This window comes from Orcinus orca, chromosome 11, assembly GCF_937001465.1.
Source record: "Orcinus orca chromosome 11, mOrcOrc1.1, whole genome shotgun sequence".
Taxonomy (NCBI): domain Eukaryota; kingdom Metazoa; phylum Chordata; class Mammalia; order Artiodactyla; family Delphinidae; genus Orcinus; species Orcinus orca.
This window is the reverse complement of record NC_064569.1, coordinates 78,283,173-78,303,402: the sequence shown is the minus strand read 5'-3', so window position 1 is coordinate 78,303,402 and position 20,230 is coordinate 78,283,173. Positions and strand designations below refer to the sequence as shown.

The 20,230-nt window shown below is 50.4% G+C and overlaps 2 protein-coding genes across 2 annotated transcripts in view; one reads left to right on the top strand and one right to left on the bottom strand.

The window, feature by feature from the left end:
• The window catches only part of CDK17 (cyclin dependent kinase 17), a 123,977-nt gene extending 121,588 nt beyond the window's left edge, over positions 1–2,389 (top strand). The window contains exon 19 of the mRNA XM_049695031.1: positions 1,225–2,389. The gene's annotated coding sequence lies outside the window, so the exon portion shown is untranslated. The remainder of the gene's footprint in view (positions 1–1,224) is intronic.
• The window catches only part of ELK3 (ETS transcription factor ELK3), a 69,296-nt gene that overhangs the window by 13,514 nt on the left and 35,552 nt on the right, over positions 1–20,230 (bottom strand). Inside the window, exon 3 of the mRNA XM_004269519.3 lies at positions 4,725–5,507. Coding sequence (XP_004269567.1) covers positions 4,725–5,507 — 783 coding nt within the window. The remainder of the gene's footprint in view (positions 1–4,724; positions 5,508–20,230) is intronic.

Genomic DNA, 20,230 nt, shown 5'->3' with positions numbered 1-20,230 from the left:
CTCCTAGAGTTGTCTGAATTCAAATAAAAACATGGTTTTAAGAACTTCCAAAAAGAAGTAGAGTCACACACAAGTTTGTGTAGCACTGAATGTGCTGATCTGAAGGAAAAGAGGACAAAGAGGAGAATTCCCTATTGGTCCAGGGGAGCTACGGTAAGAGTTAGGGGGAAAAATAGAATAAGGGTAGAACTGGGGAGAAGTCGGCAGATCCACAAAGGATCTACAGAAAAGACGGGCCCCAGGGTGGCAAGAGGGAGGGCGACGATCACACTTTGTTCATCTTAGGCAATCCAGAGCTGGGAGAAGCAAGAACCTTCAGCTGGAGTGTCAAGTCACCCAAAAGTCTACCAATGACATCCTCCACTGAACAGAGCCCCTAAAAGGACATCCTCCTTCTGTAGGGCCAGTATGGAGAAAGCTGCAGGCTGAGCTAGGGCAGTGTTACGGAGTGGGATGAAGGGAAAAAAAAAACAAACTTACTTCCTTTTGTGATCATGGCAAAAGAGACAATAAGATGCAAAGCACTCCGGAGCTGAGCCAGGAGGCAGTCTACCCACACGCTCCTCACCACACGCTCCTCACCACACGCATCCATTTTCCTCCCAATTCCCACCTTATGATCTGGGCTCAAGGTTGTCACATCCATCGGTAAATGCAGGAAGGAGGTTTTAGCATTTCAGTCCTCAGCAAGCTGTCTCTACTCAGTTAGTGTTAACCCAAAGCCGCTACTAATAAAACAGCCCGGGGCATGCATGCTCAGACTCTGATGTGAGTTCACGCCCTGGTGCCCGCACGTATCTGAGTTCAACATCTTAGACATCACGTGTGAGATGAACAGAGGCCTTGGCATAAATGGAGGGACGTGCAATGAGCCAACCTCCGATTCTGAACTAACTTTACACTGGTAAGACAGGAGGAGGGAGAGACCTAACAGAAGAGACAAATGGAAGGAAGAGGGACAGGTGACACCCAGATGCAGAAGATACAGAGAATCAGAAGTTCCAGCTGGCACCATCTGGGCTTCCATGGTGCCTGGCTGGAAACCAGGAGGGTTTCACATCCTGGCTCCTCCCCCCACCCCCATCTCAATTTCTGTAGCTCATGCCATCAGAGATAACATTCTTGTTTTTCTAGCAACAGCCCAATATGACCTCGGTGGCTGAGCTCCAACTACCTCCCTCCTTGGTGCCAGCTGGCTTTTGTATTCTCATTTGTTTCTCACAGTCCACGCTGGGGCTGCCTCGTGGTGATCATCGTGTCTGTCTACATTTGTCATCGTTTCTCAAAGACTCATGAGACTAATCTCAACTGCATTTTGTATGGGTGCCAGCAGATGTGCCCCAAGTATTCTTGATGGGAGTGGCGGTTTTGATGTTGGGGGAGTGGCAGGATGCCGATGCTTTTTCATGCCCATCATGCTGTAGCTTGAAATTTCAAATCTGAATTTGGGCCTACACGAGGTATGTGGTTTAATGAGGTCCCTCCTTGGGGGGCACTGTAACCACATGACCCTAAGCAGGCTGAGATGCTTAATCCTACCCTTCTTCCTGCCATGCTTCTAGCTGAAACTAACTGGGAATTATTCTTGGAATAAATGAATCAGTAAAATATAAATCATTCTTGGAATAAATACAAGTTCTTGGGAACTTCATTTTCAGGGTATCAAATTATTACAGCACACTTTTATCTCTTTTAAAGCTAGCCACGAAGAAAGTTGATAGGCGGTCCCCACAGGTAACCAAATGTTTCTGCGTACACACTGCACACCCCACAGAAAGTGCAGTTTCTGCGACAGAAAGTGCTAAGGGAGGAGAGAAGCCAGTGAGCCGCGGAGTGAGGCACCACTGCTGCCTGTGAGAGAAACGCCCCATGCTCCCTTGGGTAGAGGAACCCCCCCAGAGTTGACCTGGGGGCCAACAGGAGTCCTTCGCTCCCGTCCCTGGGGGCGATTTCAGGGAGATGGGCTCACCCCTCAGTTTGAGGCCCAGTGGACTTCAGGAGAACTGCTGAGGAGCTGATGCTGTTTCTGACTGTGCACTGGAGGGAGAACCAGGGGCTGGTGGATTAGTTTCTGGGGCACCTGTAACAGCTCCTGTTCTCTGAGAATCCAAATCCTACACTGACTCGAGGCCTCCCCGAAATCCTAAAAGACTCAAGGCTTGGCAAGTCGAGATAAAACCACTTGACTCTCCTGTCTGCTCTCAGAGAACCCACCTGGGGGAACACCCCACCCCTGGGTCCTGCCCTTCCTCTGCTCTCTCTGGTTTCTCCCTCCTGGCCTCACCTCTCCCTCCCTGTCAGCCACAGGCGCTCCAGGAACAGAGCTGAGCCCACTAGAAGGTGAGGGGATCTCAAGTCCTGAGACTCCGCCATCTCCCAAGGGCAGCCGTTGACTCCGTTAGCTCTGAATGGCTTCAGACACTACCTAGCCCCCAACGCCACCCCCTCACACCTGATCCAAGGCCCAGGCTGTCCTAGTCTTCCCCTCTCCTGTCCTAGTCCAGACCCTGCCCTGTGCCTCTCTCTCCCCTCGGGAAGCGCCCTCCCACATCTTGGACGTCATGGCGCTCGTTCACAGGTCGAGGCCCGCCCTCACAGCCTGGGAGGACCAGCCAGTGCATCTCCCTAAGGCACAGGTCCTCTGTTAAACATCTGGCTTTCCCGTGCTTCCCCCTCCCTGCTGGCAGGCCATTCTAGTAGACGCCGCCGTCTCCCAGTCCTGAGCTTTGCATCCATTCCTCCACATCCACCCTCTGTCCCTAACTCGTGTCACTGTCCCCCCTCCCCTCGGCCCAGCCACACATCCTCAGTCCCACTGCCCAGAGCCTCCCTAAATTCACTACGTCCAGGCCCATAACCACAGGGCTAGCCCGAGCCGCTTTCCTCCCACGCCCAAGCCGCTTTCCTCCGACGCAACTACAGGACTGGCACGTGTTCAGAGACGGTGATACACAGAGAAAGCAGGGACCGAAATCAGAGTTGGCCTGGGCCTGGCTCTAGGCCTCTCTACACCTCACAGCTGGAAACACAGAGGAGGCCGCGGAGGAGATCCTCAGATTGCACCCCCTGGCCCGCTTCTCTAGTTACTTCTCTGAGCGACATCGGAAGCCGCTGCGCCTGAGCCATTTACTCAGCGGTCCTTAGTCACTGGACAGTTTTGCTTGGTCAGGAAATGCCCCACGTAAGAGCACACACGCGAGCCCTTAGCCCTCCCCTCCGTGGCAGCCTGCCGTCACCACCAGCTCACAAGCTGAGCCGACACGAAATCCCTGGGCCACAATCATCTGGGAGAAGCCATGGAGAGGAAAATGCCCAAGAGCTGCTTTCAGTTGTCTGCAGACTCCACGGACATCTCATGATCAGGGACAAGTGGGCATTTTCCCAGTGCACACGCCGAGAGCATTTTACTTAAAGAGCATGGCTTCTGGAGCGGACTAACCGGGTTCAAGTTCACCTCTGTGGCCTATTAGCTGTGTGACCTTGGATGAGTTACTTTACCTCCGTGCCTCATTTACCTCTGTTGGGAAAATGGGACAATAATAGTATCTCCTTCACGGGCCTGTGATGAAAAATAACTGAGACGGTGCATGGACGGTGTTTAGAACAGTACCTGGCACACACGAGCAGCTCAATTATGCTGCTACTAATGATGGTGACAGCAAGGACACCTACAGCGATGGGGACAGAGGCAGGGGACAGAGAGCTCCTACCCACCTCAAGCATGACCCCACCCTGGTGCCACAAAGTCACATGATACTAAAACCTGCCGGTTGTAGCCAGCTCTCTTCCCACGGCCATTATCCCCTTTAATCCTCACAACAATCCATTGCACAGATGTGGAAACTGGCTCAGAGAGCAAGTACCCGCAGTCACGTTTCCACCCAGCAGTGCAGCCAGGGACTGAATCCAGGTCTGTGACCCCAAAGCCAATGCACTTAACCTCTGCCACTGAAACGCATCCAGTTTTCCAGAGGAAGCAGAAGTAGGTTTACCAGTACCTGCTCTGTGTTTGCCCTGCAGCTGCCAGCTGGACAAGGGTGAGCATCTGAATACCGTATTTAGAGGAAAAGGCCGCCTTCATGTTGGAGTTAGTAGCACCGAAGACTTTTCCTGCTCCACGAGTTTGCTTTCCTCTCCCCTATCCTGTGGACCTGGGCTTTCTCAGACTAGCACTGTTTTTCACTGAAGCTTCTCTTTCTCACCGTTTGCTGTGGCCCCTGCATTTCTTATTAGAGACTACAGGACAACCCAGCTCCCCACTGACGACTGCAATGGCCGTATTGGTTAGCATCTATTTTCTTATTAACAGAAAACAAACGGCTACTTACCAAGGGCCCCCCAGAGAGGATTCTCCCATAACATTTTCATAAAGCCCAGGCGCCTTCTGAAACGTCACCGGCCTGCTCAGCTTTCCCTAGGAATCACTGTTTGGATCTGCTTTGACGGCCAGTGTGCGTATTCCATCTTACGATCGCTTTAGGCCCCTAAAAGCTAGAAACCAATCAAGCATCCCACTGTAGCCAATACCCTAAGCCTTTCCTCTTGTGTATGCTCCCACCTGGGCATGGAAAAGTAATTTCCCCGCACAGTGACACGGTGACTTTGCCACAGGGACCCTCGGATTATCCTTTGGGGGCAGAAGGAAGTTGCTTCGGTTGCTCTTTCCTCCCTTCCGCTAAGCCACTGAGTCTGGGGGCGGCCAGGATGACGGAGACGGCTCTTACCTGGGCGGTGAAGAAGGCTGGGGTGAGGGATCCCGAGGGAAGAGCCGGGCTGTTGAGGGCAATGGAGCCGATATCGGTGCCGGAGAGCACCAGCGGGGGTGCGGAGATTTCCAAGCCTTTGGGTTTTTTGGCCTTTGGGGGAAGAGATGGAGACCTGGTCTTGGAGCCCGATGACAGGTTCAAGGGCTCTAGGGAATCCGAGTCATGGCAGGCGGCCTCCAGGAAGAGGCTTCTGTGTTCGGAGGGGAGGGGCGAGTTCGGGGACAGGGACGGGGACCGAGAGGAGGAGGGTGAGGCAGACGAGATGCTGGCGGCGGCGTTTGGCAACATTAACGAGGAGATCTTGGCGGAGACGGACGAGGCCAGGAAGGCCTCCGACGTGGAGGGCAGGGACACCACGGGCCTGCTGATGTGCTTGTCGGTTTTGTTGGTCACAAACCTGATGACAGTCCTGACTTCTTCCACGGGAGGGCTGTCTTCCGGAGGCTCCTCCAGTTTCTCCGTCTTGATGGCCTTGAGGGACTCGGGTGGGTTCTGCAGGGAGTTGATGGTGAAGGACGAGTACAGGCCCGAGTGGATGTACTCGTTGCGGCTGGCGCTCTTGAGGGCGGACAGGCCGTGTCTGTGGGCCTCGCGGCTCTCGGGGGGCGCCTTGCACTCGCTGTCCTGCAGCAAAAGGCTCTCCCGGCTGATCTCTACCGCGTGAGGGTCCATTTTCAGTATCTCCGGGAAAGAGACGAATTTATACACAAACTTCTGCCCGATCACCTTCTTGATGATGTTCTGTGAACACAAAATCAGATGTGGAAAAGATAAGCGCATCAGAGAAACTGGTAAGAGGCTCATTCTTGTGGGGGACCTTGCTGGCAGAAGCACTGAAACAGTCCTGAATGGCACATGTCAGCTAAGGTGTAATGGAAAGAGGACTAAAGCGGAGGGCAGAGGAATCTGATTTGCATTCCAGTTCTGCTAATTACAAATGGTGTGATCTTCGGCAAATGGGTGGTCATTTTTAGTTTCCTCATCTGTGAAGTGAGGATTATTATACCTAAGAACATAGTAACAGTTGCCAGTTATTAAGCACTTACTCTGTCGCTGGTATTGTTTATGCATTAGCTCATATAATCTGTACAGCGATCCTAAAAGAAAGGGATGATTCAACTCCCATTTTAGACCTTAGGAAAATAAGCTTAGAGCGTTTAAATAACCCACAGAGCCACATGGTAGGTAAATGGTAGAGGCAGCATTTCCTTTACCATAATATAGTATTGTCTTACCTACCTCTGGGACTTGTGAGAATTCAATGAAATAATAATGGGAAAGCATTCTGTAAGCTGGAAAGCATTATAGAAATGTAAGTTATTATCACCAAAACACCACAGTGTTTTCTTAAATCATGCAGCCATTTTTTTCCTTTTTAATTCTCTGCCAAGAAAGCTGCTGGAGGAAAAAACAAAGCGTCTACTTGGATGTTCACGACATTCATACAGTATTTTCAGTTGCTGGTATCTACTTCTGGCTCTTCAGTTTATGGCTCCCATCCTCAAACATTAGGATGTAAATGAAAACCAATAATCATTGCAAAAGTTTCCACCCCCCATTGGGAGAACAGACTTCATTTTAAAGGCTGTACTGTTCTTGAGATTTATTAAATCCGAACATTAGCAAAGTCTATCAAATGTTTGCCGGGCCCGAGGTACTCAAGGCAGACAAAGATGGTCTCCCTCAAGCACAGAGAGGTAGCGGCACCATCCTGTGGGAAGAGGACTTCCTTACAAACTGTTCCTCTTAAAACCTGGGTATGGGGGCTTCCCTGGTGGAGCAGTGGTTGAGAGTCTGCCTGCCGATGCAGGGGACACGGGTTCGTGCCCCGGTCCGGGAGGATCCCACATGCCGCGGAGCAGCTGGGCCCGTGAGCCACGGCCGCTGAGCCTGCGTGTCTGGAGCCTGTGCTCCGCAACGGGAGAGGCCACAACAGTGGGAGGCCCGCGTACCGAAAAAAATAAAATAAAAACCTGGGTATGAATGAGGGTTAAAAAAAAAAAAAATCATTTGGGGGAGAAGAGCTTGAAAAGTAGCTGCTGTTGAGCATCTACTCTGTCCTGGGTGTTATGCACAAGTGATCCCATTTGATCTCACATGAACCCACTTGTAGGCTGGAAGGTATCATCCTTATGACGTAAGCTCAGAGATGGGAAGTGATGTGCCCAAGGGCCACAAGATCTACTAATTCTAAAGCCTAAGGTTTTTCCCATTTCCACACAAAGTTGGAGGGAGAGAATCAAAGAGCCCCCTTAGTAGAGACGACGTTTTAAAATTAGTTCATCTCAAATTTTTAAAAATTGAGATACAATTGACATATAACATTAGTTTCAGGTGTACAGCATAATGATTGACATTTGTGTATACTGCACAATGACCACCACAGTAAGTCTGGTTCACATCCATCAACACACACACACACAAATTTTTTATCTCCCTTGTTATGAGAACTTTTAAGATCTACCCTCTTAGCAACTTTCAAATATATGAGAGGAAATTGAATTAAATTTTGATGTTCATCTTGTGATCATTTTGGTGTATAAATATATTATGCTTTTGCTTCCCCTCTTGTTACATTACAACCTCTGCTAACTTGCCTTTGTCCTCCTTAAATGCATCCTCAAATCCCAGAAGTGAATTTATCCAGCAGTCAGGAGGGATGGGCGTAATTACCAAACCACTGAGATTTTCAAGGAAGAATTCTTCAGGGCAGGCATCTAAGGGAGGGACACACAAGGTCCCCAGGCAGCACCAGAAAACCCAATAACGCAAATCCTGGCGAAACGTTGCTCAGTACCAGCACACAGGAGGTTCAAACCTGAGTACGTGAGATTCAAAGCTGAACAGTTCCAGTGCATGGCATCCTGGCCTGCAATTTAACCCACCAAATCCCATTTACTCCATCTGACCTCATTTTCACACTCGACACTAGCAAAACTGAAAACCACTTAGAGAAACTTCAGAGAGATCTAGTAAACTTAAGAGTTCCACCTGGGCCTAACTGGCATCATCTCTGCACACCAGGCCTGGGTAGACAATGCGCCTGGGAGAAATCAGCTCCCAAAAGGAAAGGGTTAAATAAGGGTGTTACTGGTGCCACCTGACCCATAAAAAGAAAGCATGCTTGCCTGGTGTGTTCCTCTGCTAAAATTCTAAGGTATTTTTGTTTCCCACTCATAATATTCTTCTCCCTGGAGGAAAACTTCATTTTATTCTCAGCCAGTTTGAACACTCATCTAAACTGAGTGAATCATTAAAGCCTAAATAATTACACAGAAGAAAAGAGAAACTGTATGGGCTGAATCCTTTCTTCTGCCAGGTCTCGGAAATTTTTTTTTTTTTTTAACAGAACCTTTAATTTTATTATGGGTATTCAGAACATAATGTCTGAGCAGGGATTACGTTCACAAGCAAACCAAGAAGTCATTTGGGGCTGTGATAAAAATGATAAAAGTGGTTGGAAATTGAAAGGCAATCTCAAATAGAGAGCTGGGCCTCAATGTGTTAAAAAGAACATAAGGAACAACCCACACGACTATCAACTGAGAAATAAACAAAATAGGGGACAGTCATACGATAGAATGTCATCCAGCCTTAGAAGGGAATGAAGGCACTGGCACAGCTACAGCACGGACACACCTTGAATGTGTTCTGCTAAGTGAAAGGAACCGGACACAAAAGGCCACATATTGTATGATGGACTCTATTTATATATACAATATCCAGAAGAGACAAATCTATAGAGACAGAAAGTGGACGAGTCGTCTCCTAGGGGATGACTAGGTGGGATGGGGGAACTGAGGGGTGACAGCTGAAAGGTAAGACATTTGGGGGGGTGGTAGTGAAAATGCTCTAAAATTGATTGTGTTGATGGATGTACAACTCTATAAAGACACTCAAAGCACACTGACTTGTATGCCTTAAATGGGTGAATTAGCTGGTATGTGAGTTATACTTCAGTAAAGCTTTTATTTAGACAGAGAACGTGAGGAATCCTTTTTCTCGGCTTTACTGAGATATAACTGACATATAACATTGTGTAAGTTTGAGGTGTACAGTGTGATCTGATGCACGTATAGATCACAAAATAATTTAGTTAACCACGATAAGGTTAGTTACCACATCCTTCACCCACGTAATTACTATTTTGTTGTTGTTGTTGTTGTGAGAAGATTTAAGGTCTACTCTCTCTGCAACTTTCATGTATATATTACAGTATTATTAACTCTAGCCACCACGCTGTACATTAGAGCCCCCAAATTTACTCACGTCACTGCTAGAAATTGGTACCCTATGACCAACATCTCCCTGGTTCCCCACCTCAGCCCCTGGTAACCATCAGTCTACTCTGTGAGTTTCTGTGAGTTCAGCTTTCGTGGATTCCACATGAGTGAGATCAGACAGTATTTGTCTTTCTCTGACTGACTTATTTCACTTAGCATAATGCCTCAAGGTCCATCCAGAACATAAGGAATTTTAAGAATTTTGGCAGGCTTAAAGGGAAGATGGTGGGAACTTTTGATGGCTGGATGGCAACTACCATAACATGCTAACCCCCACTCTGAACAGAAAACAGAAGACACTGCACAGGGCCCTGAACTCCGCTGACGCAGTAAGGGCCCTTCAGCAGCTGCTGCCTTCCTGAGGAGAGCTGCTTGGACACCAAGACAGTTTTTTTAGGGAAAGGCTACACGGTGACAGGGATGGAGACAACTGAAGGAGCTGACGACCGAAGGAGAAACAAACAGCTTTTGGAAAGAACCAGGGAGGGTCTTGCTTCTCTAGAAACCAACAGGAAAGATGGATTAGATGTGGCTACCTGGACAATTTGAAACCTCTGCAAAGATGGAAGGCTGGGAAGGGCTGGGAGGAGGGGGGAGGGTGGGGTGCAGGAAGGAGGTCAGAGTGTGCAGGCCAGCTGTTTGGGAGCCCAACTCCACACCGGGAATATCTGCTCACATGAGGGGAGCCAGTGAGGAAAGCCCCCCACCAGGATGCCCAAGGCCAGAGATCTAGGTGGGTAAGTGGACCCAGAGGAGGTGTGTACCTGGCAGCTGAACGGACAGCCCCTTCGTACCCGACTTCCAGGGCAGACCCCAGGAGTGTATTGGGGGCATGTGTGTTTGAAGATCTCTCGGTAGCCTCCAAAGGGAGGTTTCCCTGCAAGGGTTTGGCCTATGAGGGGCTTGCTGAGAAAACGCACAATACAGGGGAATAACATCAGGTAGTATTTGCGGACTATTATCTATCAGGCTGTGTACTAAGAACTTGACCACCTTCAAGTCATTTAATCCTCTGAAAGATTGGAGCTGTTATTATCCCCATTTTAGAGATGGGCAAACTGAGGCTCAGAGAGTATAGATCACCCCCAATCACGAGTGTGTACTTGGGCAGTCTGACTCCAGAGCACTTGGCCACAACGGAAGGTGACACAAGACTCGGGCTGACACAGCCCAGGACACGAGAGCACTTGGGGATGGGCTCTTATTATGAAAAGTGACAAGGATATTTAGAAGAAGCCTGGTTTTTCCACCCCTTCCTCCCAGACTCACACATATTTGTTGTTTACGGTTGCCTGGTAACCTGACAAACGCTGTCTGTGTCCAGTTGGGCCGAGCTGACTCTCAAGCACGGTTTCAGGGCAACAGTTGCACACATCTTCCCTCCACATGTGGAGGACCAGCCTCTGTTCGTAATTTCCCATCAAATGTGTATTCACAACCAGGGTGGACTTCTGACCCGGCATTCCGTGTGAGGTTACAGGCGGCAAGGACGGGACCAACTTCAGCAACGGGGCAAAGCAACATCCACCCAACGCACCCCAAGCGGCAGTTCCAGCAGAAGTGGAAGCTCGGGTCCCCAAACCACTCCCTCCATTACCACTGCCCAGTGGGTGTTTTAAGACTGCTGGAGCCTACAGGGCAAGCAGTCCATCTGGGGCAGGACTGTGGCCGCCTTGTGCAAAGGAACCCTTCCTGACGCACCAGCTGCCTCTGGTCCCATGAGAGTCTCCCTAGGTTATTTCCCCCTAACAAGACAGACAGTGCTGAGAGTGGGTCCTGTTTCCACTTCCCTCAGTGTCGCCTGCTGCCCTGACGGGTTCCAGGCTTACACATAGGTGTGTCCATGGGTGTGTTCAAATATGTATACATTACACCTAACTCTGCCTTCTCCTCCCACGGAAGAAGACGGAGCTTGTGTAAATAATCCCATACAGTGGAGAACTCAGACATATGTCTATTAAGTATTATGGTTTAAAAAAAATTACAGTGCAGGGTAATGAAGAGATGCTTGTGGAATTGAATTTACCGTCTTAATTTTGATGTTATGAAGGATACCATTAAGTTCGCTCCATGTTTATTGAATGAATGACTCTCATTGTGGAGAGAACTGACTGAGGCAGGAAGCCAGAGGCTTCACCCCATGACAGACAATTTTCCACGGCTAATTCCCAGGCTGGTTAAAGCTCCACGGGATGCATCCAATACGTACACTTTCGCATCTGCTTTCTTGCTGGCATTTTTAAGTGGAAAACTCCCAGACAGACGCTGGGGGCTAATGCAAACCTCCACAGCCTCACACCTTCTGTGAGAGCTTAATAAACTGTAATTCCACGTATCCCGGCAAATATCTGTTGCCTCTGTCGGCTCTGGCCTGTCACCCCAATTTTTTTTTTTTTTTTTTTTTTTTTGCAGTACGCGGGCCTCTCACTGTTGTGGCCTCTCCCGTTGTGGAGCACAGGCTCCGGACGTGCAGGCTCAGCAGCCGTGGCTCACGGGCCCAGCCGCTCCGCGGCATGTGGGATCTTCCTGGACAGGGGCACGAACCCGTGTCCCCTGCACTGGCAGACGGACTCTCAACCACTGCGCCACCAGGGAAGCCCGCACCCCAATTTTGATGTAAGGTCATGCTTGGGGCTTTCCTGTGCTCGGACTTCTTTCCCCAGCTCTCATTCTTTCCCGGTGCTGCCCTTCCCTCGGGGGTTGTTCCTGACCCCAGGAGGAGCCGGACCAGCTGTGGGTTCCCCATCAGTAGGGCTGCGGCTCCCTTCATCCTCCACCATTTCAGGGCTCCCAGAAACTGCAGGACCCCTGCCCCCACCACCCCCGATTTCACAACTTTCCTATCGTGTTCTCGAAACTGAGAGATGTCTGCGGCTCACGACAGACAGCCCATCCTTTTCTGAACCCGACACTGGCAGCAGGGCTGGGTACAGAGGACAGAGTGGTGCATCTTTCCATAAATTCCCACTTGACCTGGCCACCAGGGCTGCCACTGGGATGACAAGGAGCGGTTCCAGAGTCACGGCCTGAGGTCGAATGCCACCCCTGTCTCTTATCAGTCGTCTCCTCATCTATAAAATGAGGGGACCGACCTCCCATCCACCTTGCGGGACTGACTGTGTAATCCACGTAACGCTTAGCAGAATGCCTGCGACAGCCACACGTGATAGGCCCACAGTATATATCAGCTCTTAGCATTATTATTTTTACACTCCCATGGAAGCAAAACCGAAACAAAACGTAAAAACCACCCTCTATCAGCTGTAAGGACAACTGAAGAGTCCAAATTAAGCCTCTTAGAAGGCTGTACTTATTCCCACGGGTCTGGGTGACCAGTTGGGTCGTCCGGCAGACAGAAACACACCTGGTTTACACATCTCGACCAAGGAGGGGAAACATGATGTTCTATTTAGTTGGGTTAAGACAAGAAGTAGACGCGAGGCTTCAGTCCGTCATGCCTCGTGTGGCCAGCACTTGACATCCACTGTGAAGAAAACCTCACACATGCCAATTGATTCAGGACTGGGGGGAAGAGAGGCCCTCCCGCAGAGAGCAGCAGACGCGAGCAACTGGGGAATCCAAGCGTCCCGCTCAGAATGCCCCAGCAGCTTCAGCCGAGATGCCGCACGTCCAGCCTGACAACTGGTGCAAACACTAACCAGACACCCCAGCCAATCTCGTCGTTCTCTGATGCCTCTCAGAACAGGAAACGCACTACCCAGGCTGGAGGGAGCAGCCCAGATCCATGGCGTCTGCTGTGGCTGCGGCCCTCGGGGAGGGTGATGCAGGCAGCTGGCCCTGAGCGCCTGTCACCGAGACCCTGGGGCGGGGAAGTGGGAAGGATTTACTTGGGGGACTTTCGTCTGGCCGGGGTAGATAGCCTACCTGAAAGGAACCCGTGGCCAGAAAGGGCAAAAGAAAGACGCAGGCATTTGCGAGGGTCTGTCACGTGGTGTACGTGCACTGCCTTGCAAGATGGGCACTGTGATCCCTTTTTCTTTTTTAATTTAATTTTATTTTTTGGCTGCGTTGGGTCTTTGTTGCTGTGTACGGGCGGGGGCTACTCTTTGTTGCAGTGTGTGGGCTTCTCATTGTGGTGGCTTCTCTTTGTTGCAGAGCACAGGCTCTAGGCACACGGGCTGCAGTAGCTGTGGCACGCGGGCTCTAGAGCACAGGCTCAGTAGTCGTGGCACACGGGCTTAGCTGCTCTGCGGCATGAGGGATCTTCCTGGACCAGGGCTCGAACCCATGTCCCCTGCATTGGCAGGCGGATTCTTAACCACTGCGCCACCAGGGAAGCCCCTGTGATCCCATTTTTAAGATGAAAAAGTCAAGGTTCTTGGTTGGAAGTGAGGTTATACCCAATTTCCCAGCCCACAGGGGTGGGTTCAATACTGGGTGAGCCTTACGACAGAATTCCACAGAGGTCTTTTAGAGGACAATACATCATTAACATTTCCCCATGTCTTTAAATTAAAATTAGGGGGAAAAGCAGCATGCCTGGGAGGCTTCCGTTATTTTAGTGAAATCATTTTACATGTATCAAATAAAAGGAGAAAAATTAACCTTGAAAGGTGTATAATAAAATTTGACAGAGGTAGGATTACCACTGATTTGCAAATGTTTTTGCTTATCTGCATTTTCACATTAAAAAAATTATGTTTCATATGTTCTGCTTGTCAAATTAAGAGAAGGAAAGCTGGCTCTGAAAAGCTCAGGCACCCAAGATCACGTAGCTTGTAGCTGGAGGAGCTGAAGTTGGAACCCAATTCTACCCAGAGCCAAGACCAAAGCCTTCTGTGTTCCACCACCACACCCTCTCCCAGAAAGCAGCTGAGCTGGCTGAGAGGCTGCTGCTTAAGCCAGGCTGCCAGGACCACGGGCTCTGCATTCCAGAGGAATCTCGGGGTAACTGCGGCGAGCCTGGGAAAACCAGCTCCACGCTCAGGAAGCTAGGGCACTTCTAGCTCCTCCTGAGGAAGACCGGCCTTCCTGAGCTGTTCTTTAACCCCACTAGAGCTGCCTCTGCCCACCTGCAGGGCAGAGGAGGTGCCTGCTTTGATGGGACACCCTACTTGAGGCACCGGGGACCCAGCGGTCCCACCACAGCAGGATGGACATCAGAAGCCCACCTCTAAGTGGGTGACACCCAAGGGTGACAGGAAAATAACGGGAAGCTGATGTCCACATACAGGGCCTGGTTACGGTCCCCGCCGAGCAGCAGAAGGGCTTGGAGGGAGCACGGAGGGTGATGGGCAACCCCTCCCAGTATCCACAGGCCTGAGCAGAGCTGCTCACACAAAGAGACAGGCCCAGGGCCTTGACGGGCCAGAGGCGAAGTGCGACCAGCACTGGGATGAATGGACCCGGGTTTGAATCCCAGCTTCACTACTTCCTATGACCTTGAAAAGGTACTGAACTTCTGCCGGCTTCGGTTTGCTCACCTCAATTCAATGAGTTGGAAACACATTTAATATGAAATGTTGATATTCTCAAAGCAACATTTTTACATGAATTTAGGAAAATGAATTTTAAACAATCTTCAAAACACGATAAAGGATGGTGGTGTCTTTGAAAAACATACAAACGAAGTTAAGAAGGGACAGGAGATGTATTAGTTGCTTTCCCCAAATTAGATAGTTTATTCCTAAAAGGGAAATAAAAATATATCCTAGGGCAGTTTTTTCTAAAAGGCCAGTGAATGTCAGTGCCTCACTCAGAGAAGTCCTCAAAACACGAGCTCTCACCCAGTGGAATTTCACCTACAAGCAATGATCTAATTGAATAGCATCCTCATTATATCACACTGTCTTCTCGTTTTATTCTGCCTTCAAGGAATCAAAATTCCTTATATGGGTACTTTGGTTTACAGTTACAGAAGGCTTATGCAGCATCTCATGTAAGCCTCACAACACTCTGAAACCCATTTCACAGATAAGGGAGCCGGGGCTCCAAGCTGGGTTCACAACCTAGTAAGTAGCAAAGCTGAGCCTCCAGGCCCCCGGCTTCGCAGCCAACACCCTGTGTTCAGCTCCTTGTTTTGGGTTCCCGTCCAGACCACGATCTGACTCATTCTTTCCCGACACAGAACCTAACTGTCCTCTCTCCAACGTCAGAACAAGGACTCACTGTAGGAGTCATGCTCCGAGTTCCTCCTCCATAACACGCAAACATGCTTTCAACAAACACTGAAGATGCGTTTGTGTGGAAAGCTCCTTGCTGGGCTCTGAGGAACAGCAAGGGAAGGGAATCTGGCCTCTGGCCTCATCCTCTAAGTGTCTGATGGCTGCTTGCATGGCAGTGGCAGGCCCTGCCTCTTCTCGTCCCTGCCACCTGAACCCGAGGGGACGCAGAGGTTGGCTGGCTGTACTGGGCTCTGCTAGGAATCTGCTGTGGGCAGGCTCGCCTCCCAACGGCGGCCGTAGAGCAGCTATGAAAGGGCTCCTGCGACCCACCCATAAGTCTGAGCTCCCTCCCCCGGGGCAGTCCTTCTCCTTGGTCCTGAGTTGAATGGCACTCCCTCCACCCAAAATCCACACCCACCCTCAAATGAGACCTTATCTGGAAATAGGGTCTTTGCACATTTAATCAGCTAAGGATGTCAGGATGGAATCACCCTGGAGTTGGGGTGGGCACTAAATTAAATGACTGATGTCCCTACAAGAAAAGGAAAAATCCAGAGAGACACACGGGACGAAGGCCATGGGAAGACTGGGGCAGAGATTGGCAGGTGCAGCTATAGGTCAAGGAACCAAGGATTTCCGGGAGCCACCGGAAGATGGAAAAGGCAACGAAGGATGTTCCCCTAGAGCCTTCAGAGGGAGCACGGCCCTGCTGAAACCTCGATTTCAGACTTCTGGCCTTCAGATCTCTTAGAGGATAAATGTCTATTGTTTTGAGCCACCAACGTGCGTGCTAATTTGTTACGGCAGCCCCAGGAAACTCCTTTCTCTTTCTCAACGTCTCTGTCCATCGGGGCAGGGAGGCCTGGCCTTTCCTTTCCAGAGCTTGGCCCGCCTTCACACCGTCACATTGCTGAGGGCACTGGGTCCAGCGCAGCCTGGGCCGTCCTGGGTCTAGAGCTGAAGCTTGGAGTGCACACATGCGCACACACGCGCGATCACACCCAGCCCCACTTCCAACTTCTAAGAATAACGTGCTGCCAATAAAGGGCTCCAACTCTGTCTCGGAACTGGCCGACTCCCGGGGGAGGTTTCCTTGTGGTTTGGGTTGAGATCTCTATTCTCTGGCACTGTAAAGCTGCAGGGCCAACCGTCCTTCCAAATTCTCTCCTGGCCTGGAGTGAAGGGCTCCTCTCCCTGCTGCCCAGGGGGCGCCCACCCCACCCGAGAGGCCCAGACTGCATGATGGTAAGGGCATTTTCCCACCCGCTCTGGGCCCGCGGCTGCTTCTCACTGGATGGGGAGTCTTGTCTCCCCCTGGCTCCCTTTCAACACTCAAGGGTATTTTTATTAAAGGCCTCTGGAATGTTAATAAAATGTAACACTGCTCCCCTACTTGCCCTGCGGGTGGGGCAGTTGCAGGGGGAGCAGTCGGGATGGGGCCAGATGGTGAAGGGACTTTGGAGCCTTTCCTGGAGGCTGCAGGGAGCTGGGCAGGTGCACAGGCGGAGGGGTGCCGTGCTCCAGTCTGGCTCTCTTTAGGAAGTGTCATCTGGATGCAAAAGAAGGGCAGGGTGTTCCGGGGCATCCAGAACTACCACCTCACGTTTTCAGTAGTTTTTCCCATTATCATCTCCAACAACAAACACTGGAAGCTGGACCCCTCCGCCTGCCTGCCCTGGGGCAGTAATCCGCGATATGAGGAATATGGGATTCAAGCCTGAGTTCCTGGCTCTGCAGCTGTGTGACCCTCCAGCTTCGCAGTCCTGAGCGTGGGCCTTGGGGTCAAGACTCCGAGGCAGAAAGCTCTGCTGCTCACCGGCTGCTTCATCTTGAACCTGTGAGTTAACCTCTCTGAGACTCAGTATCCCCACCTCTAAAATGGGCCCACTGCCAACAGAGACGACAGGCAGTTCACGTGTTAGGGAACGAGTCTCTAAATGTAAAAATATCTACCACAGGGCCTGGCTCAAGACAGATGCTCCGTACATGTGAGCTTCCCCTCCTTCTGTCACAGATTTGGGGTAGGAACTGAGATAAACTGTTGCTGGAGCCCAGGCAGGAGATGGAGAGGAGGCCACTCAGAGGAGCAGCTGGGCCTGGTGGGTGGATGGTGGGTGGCGGGCAGTATGCTGCGAACGTCAGGGATTTTGTCAGTTTGTCTACACAGCCACTAAATTTTCCTGCAGCTAGAAGCCCAGAAGCGGGAAGGTTCATGCTGGCAAACTGGTGTGGGCTTGGGTAATGGCCTGACGTAGGGGATTCAGCTGGGCTGCCAAGCACAGCAGCCTCATCAACACGGCGCTGAAGTTATTCCCAAGACTCTGGGTGTTTCTTAGCAACGGCCCTATTTGGGGGAACACTGAGTGCCACAAGGAAGCTGGCTTGGAAGCTTGTGCAAGACAGGCGACACCCCCAATCAACACGCAGGGTCCCCCCCGCAGCCTGGCTGCCTCATGCCAGCTGCTCTCTCCCGGGGCAATGTGGCCGGGCTGGAATCCCTCCACGAGGCCAGCAGCTACCCCACAGGTCTCCAGGCTGCATCCAGGACCAAAAGCTTGCAGAGAGGCCCTGATTAACCCCTCGGCCCCGAGGCAAAGCCCAGTTGCCATCTGTTGTACTCCAAACCATCCAAGCAGCTGACGGGACGCAAAAGAGAAAAAGACACCCAACAAAACACGCCAGGCCCTCGACACTCAGACCCGGGGCTGAGCACAGAGGGCGCCTTTGAGATACAGAAGACCCCCGAATGGAGTCCAGGATAGACGGGCCTCCTGTGGCATTCTGCAGCCAACCAAGGTGTTCTAGAAAGTTCCAGGATATAAATGCTCGCTGGACTTTTGTTCTTTCTCCACTCTGACAGACGATACATCATATTATCTTCACAAAATTTATTTGGGGGAATTAAAGAGTTCTGCCAGGGCCAGTTGAGCTCAGACATGTACCATTAACAGGAACATTTTCCTGTCGTGATTGCACACCCAATTTAAAATGGATTATCCAATTAAGTTAAGAAGGTGATGCGTTCCGCTTCCACGAGTATGTTGCCAATGACTCTGTCTTGCCTGTTCTCCCCTAAAACCCTTCCAATTAAGTAAAGACCGCTCGGCACATCGTGAGGATAAGCCGGGAGGTTGCTGTGGTGACAGGAGGATTTTTCATCGTATCACCATTTCAATCTCCTGATGAGAAGGGAGCTGGCAAAGCTTTCAGCCTCCCCCCCTGGGATGAATGTTCACCGCCAACAACAACAAGGACAAAAGCTCTGTTGGACAGAAAAGGATGAAGGATTGTGTAAGCTTCCAGGTCTCCTTCGGCAGCAACACAGAGAGTCATGGCTTGGGCTCCCTTGAGCAGAAGTCAGTTGGCCGGTGTTCGCAAGAGGCAGACGCCACCATTTCCCTTCTCTCCCCCTCCCCCTCGGGCAGTTCTAGAGCAGGGCGTGCAGGCCTGATGCTGAAGGTGTGACAGCACCCGCTCAGCCCGCAGAGAGCCATCGATTTGTGTTAACCAGACAAAAAGATCAGGGCTGTGGGGTCGGACTGTGGCACCATCAATGTCACGAAGAGTAAGAGGAGACAAAGATCTGTATTTCTAAAATGCAAACCTGACCACGGCATTCTCTCGCCACCTGCAGCGGCTTCTCCATTGCCCTTGACATCAAGTTCCAACTCTTTAGCACGATACTCTCCACGCTCATCCCCCGCTCACTCTTCCAACCTCGTCCCTCCCTCATTCCCTAAATAAACACTCAAACTCTTTCACACCTCCTGGCCTTTGCACATGCTGTTCCCTTTCTCAGTAAATCCGTTCCCAACTTTTGACAGCCTGGTAAATGCATTCTTATTCCTCAAGACCCGGGTCAGATGTCTTGACCTCTGGTAACTTTGTCTCTGCCTTTACTTCTCTCCCCATCTCTCCTGGAAGATAGATGCTAGAATCATGGCCAAGCCAGCGCTTCACAAGATGTCGCTATTATAATTGGTTTGCACGTTTGTCTCCCCAGCCAGCTGCTCAGCCACTCACGGGGAGGTGGTATGTTTTCAAAGGAATGACTGAACCACAGAAGAATAGGCAGAGGTGAGAGAAAGGGGCCATGTCACCTGGAGCCGGATGTACAGGAGTATCTCAGAGATACTGCAGGCGCAGTTCCAGATCACTGCAACAAAGCGACTATCCAATAAAGCAACTACTGCAGTAAAGTGAGACACAAAGTTTGTGGTTCCACAGGACATATAAACGTTATGTTTACACTGTACTGTAGTCTATTAAGTGTGCAAGAGCATTAGAGCTAAAAAAAGAGTACATACGTTAATTAAAAAATACTTTATTGATAAAAAAAATGCTAACCACCATGTGAGCCTTCAGCAAGTCAACCTTTTTGAAACAGTAACATCGAAGATCACTGATCACAGATCACAGTAACAAACAAAATACTAATGAAAAACTTTGAAATACTGTGAGAAGTACAACTTGCTCCACACACAGTTGCCACAAACTTTCAATTTGTAAAAAATGCAGTATCTGCAAAGCGCAATAAAACAAGGTATGCCTGCATAATTAAAAACCACCCGGAAGCTGTTCAAGAAGAGAATAAGTGCTGTGAATCCCAGCCGTCCCCCATGCTCGTCACACTTGGGCCAATGGGTGTGGGCAGGCGTCAGGGCCAGTGATGGCTGTGCGCTGGGTACAGAGCCCTTTCTTCCCCACCCCAGGACAAGAGAGTTAAAACCCAAGTCTGCCTGAGGTTATTAAGAGTTGTTAAGGTTTTTAATAAATAAAATCTCTGCAAGAGATCCTTATTATTACATCAGGCTGTAAAAGTACCTTCTGGAAGACTCAGTCTAAAACTAAGAAGAGAAGAAAGCTCTACCCCACGTGAGCCGCCAGAACTACCGTGAACCAACGCATCTCTGAAGGCTTACAGCAACACTGAGGGAAACAAGCTGGCAGAGGGTGACGGTGAAATACCCAGGCACGAACTAAATGCTCCCTTTAGGTCTCTGTCAGCTCTGGTTTCTGCCCTTCATGGGCTCAGACACAGGCGTCCTCCCATTAC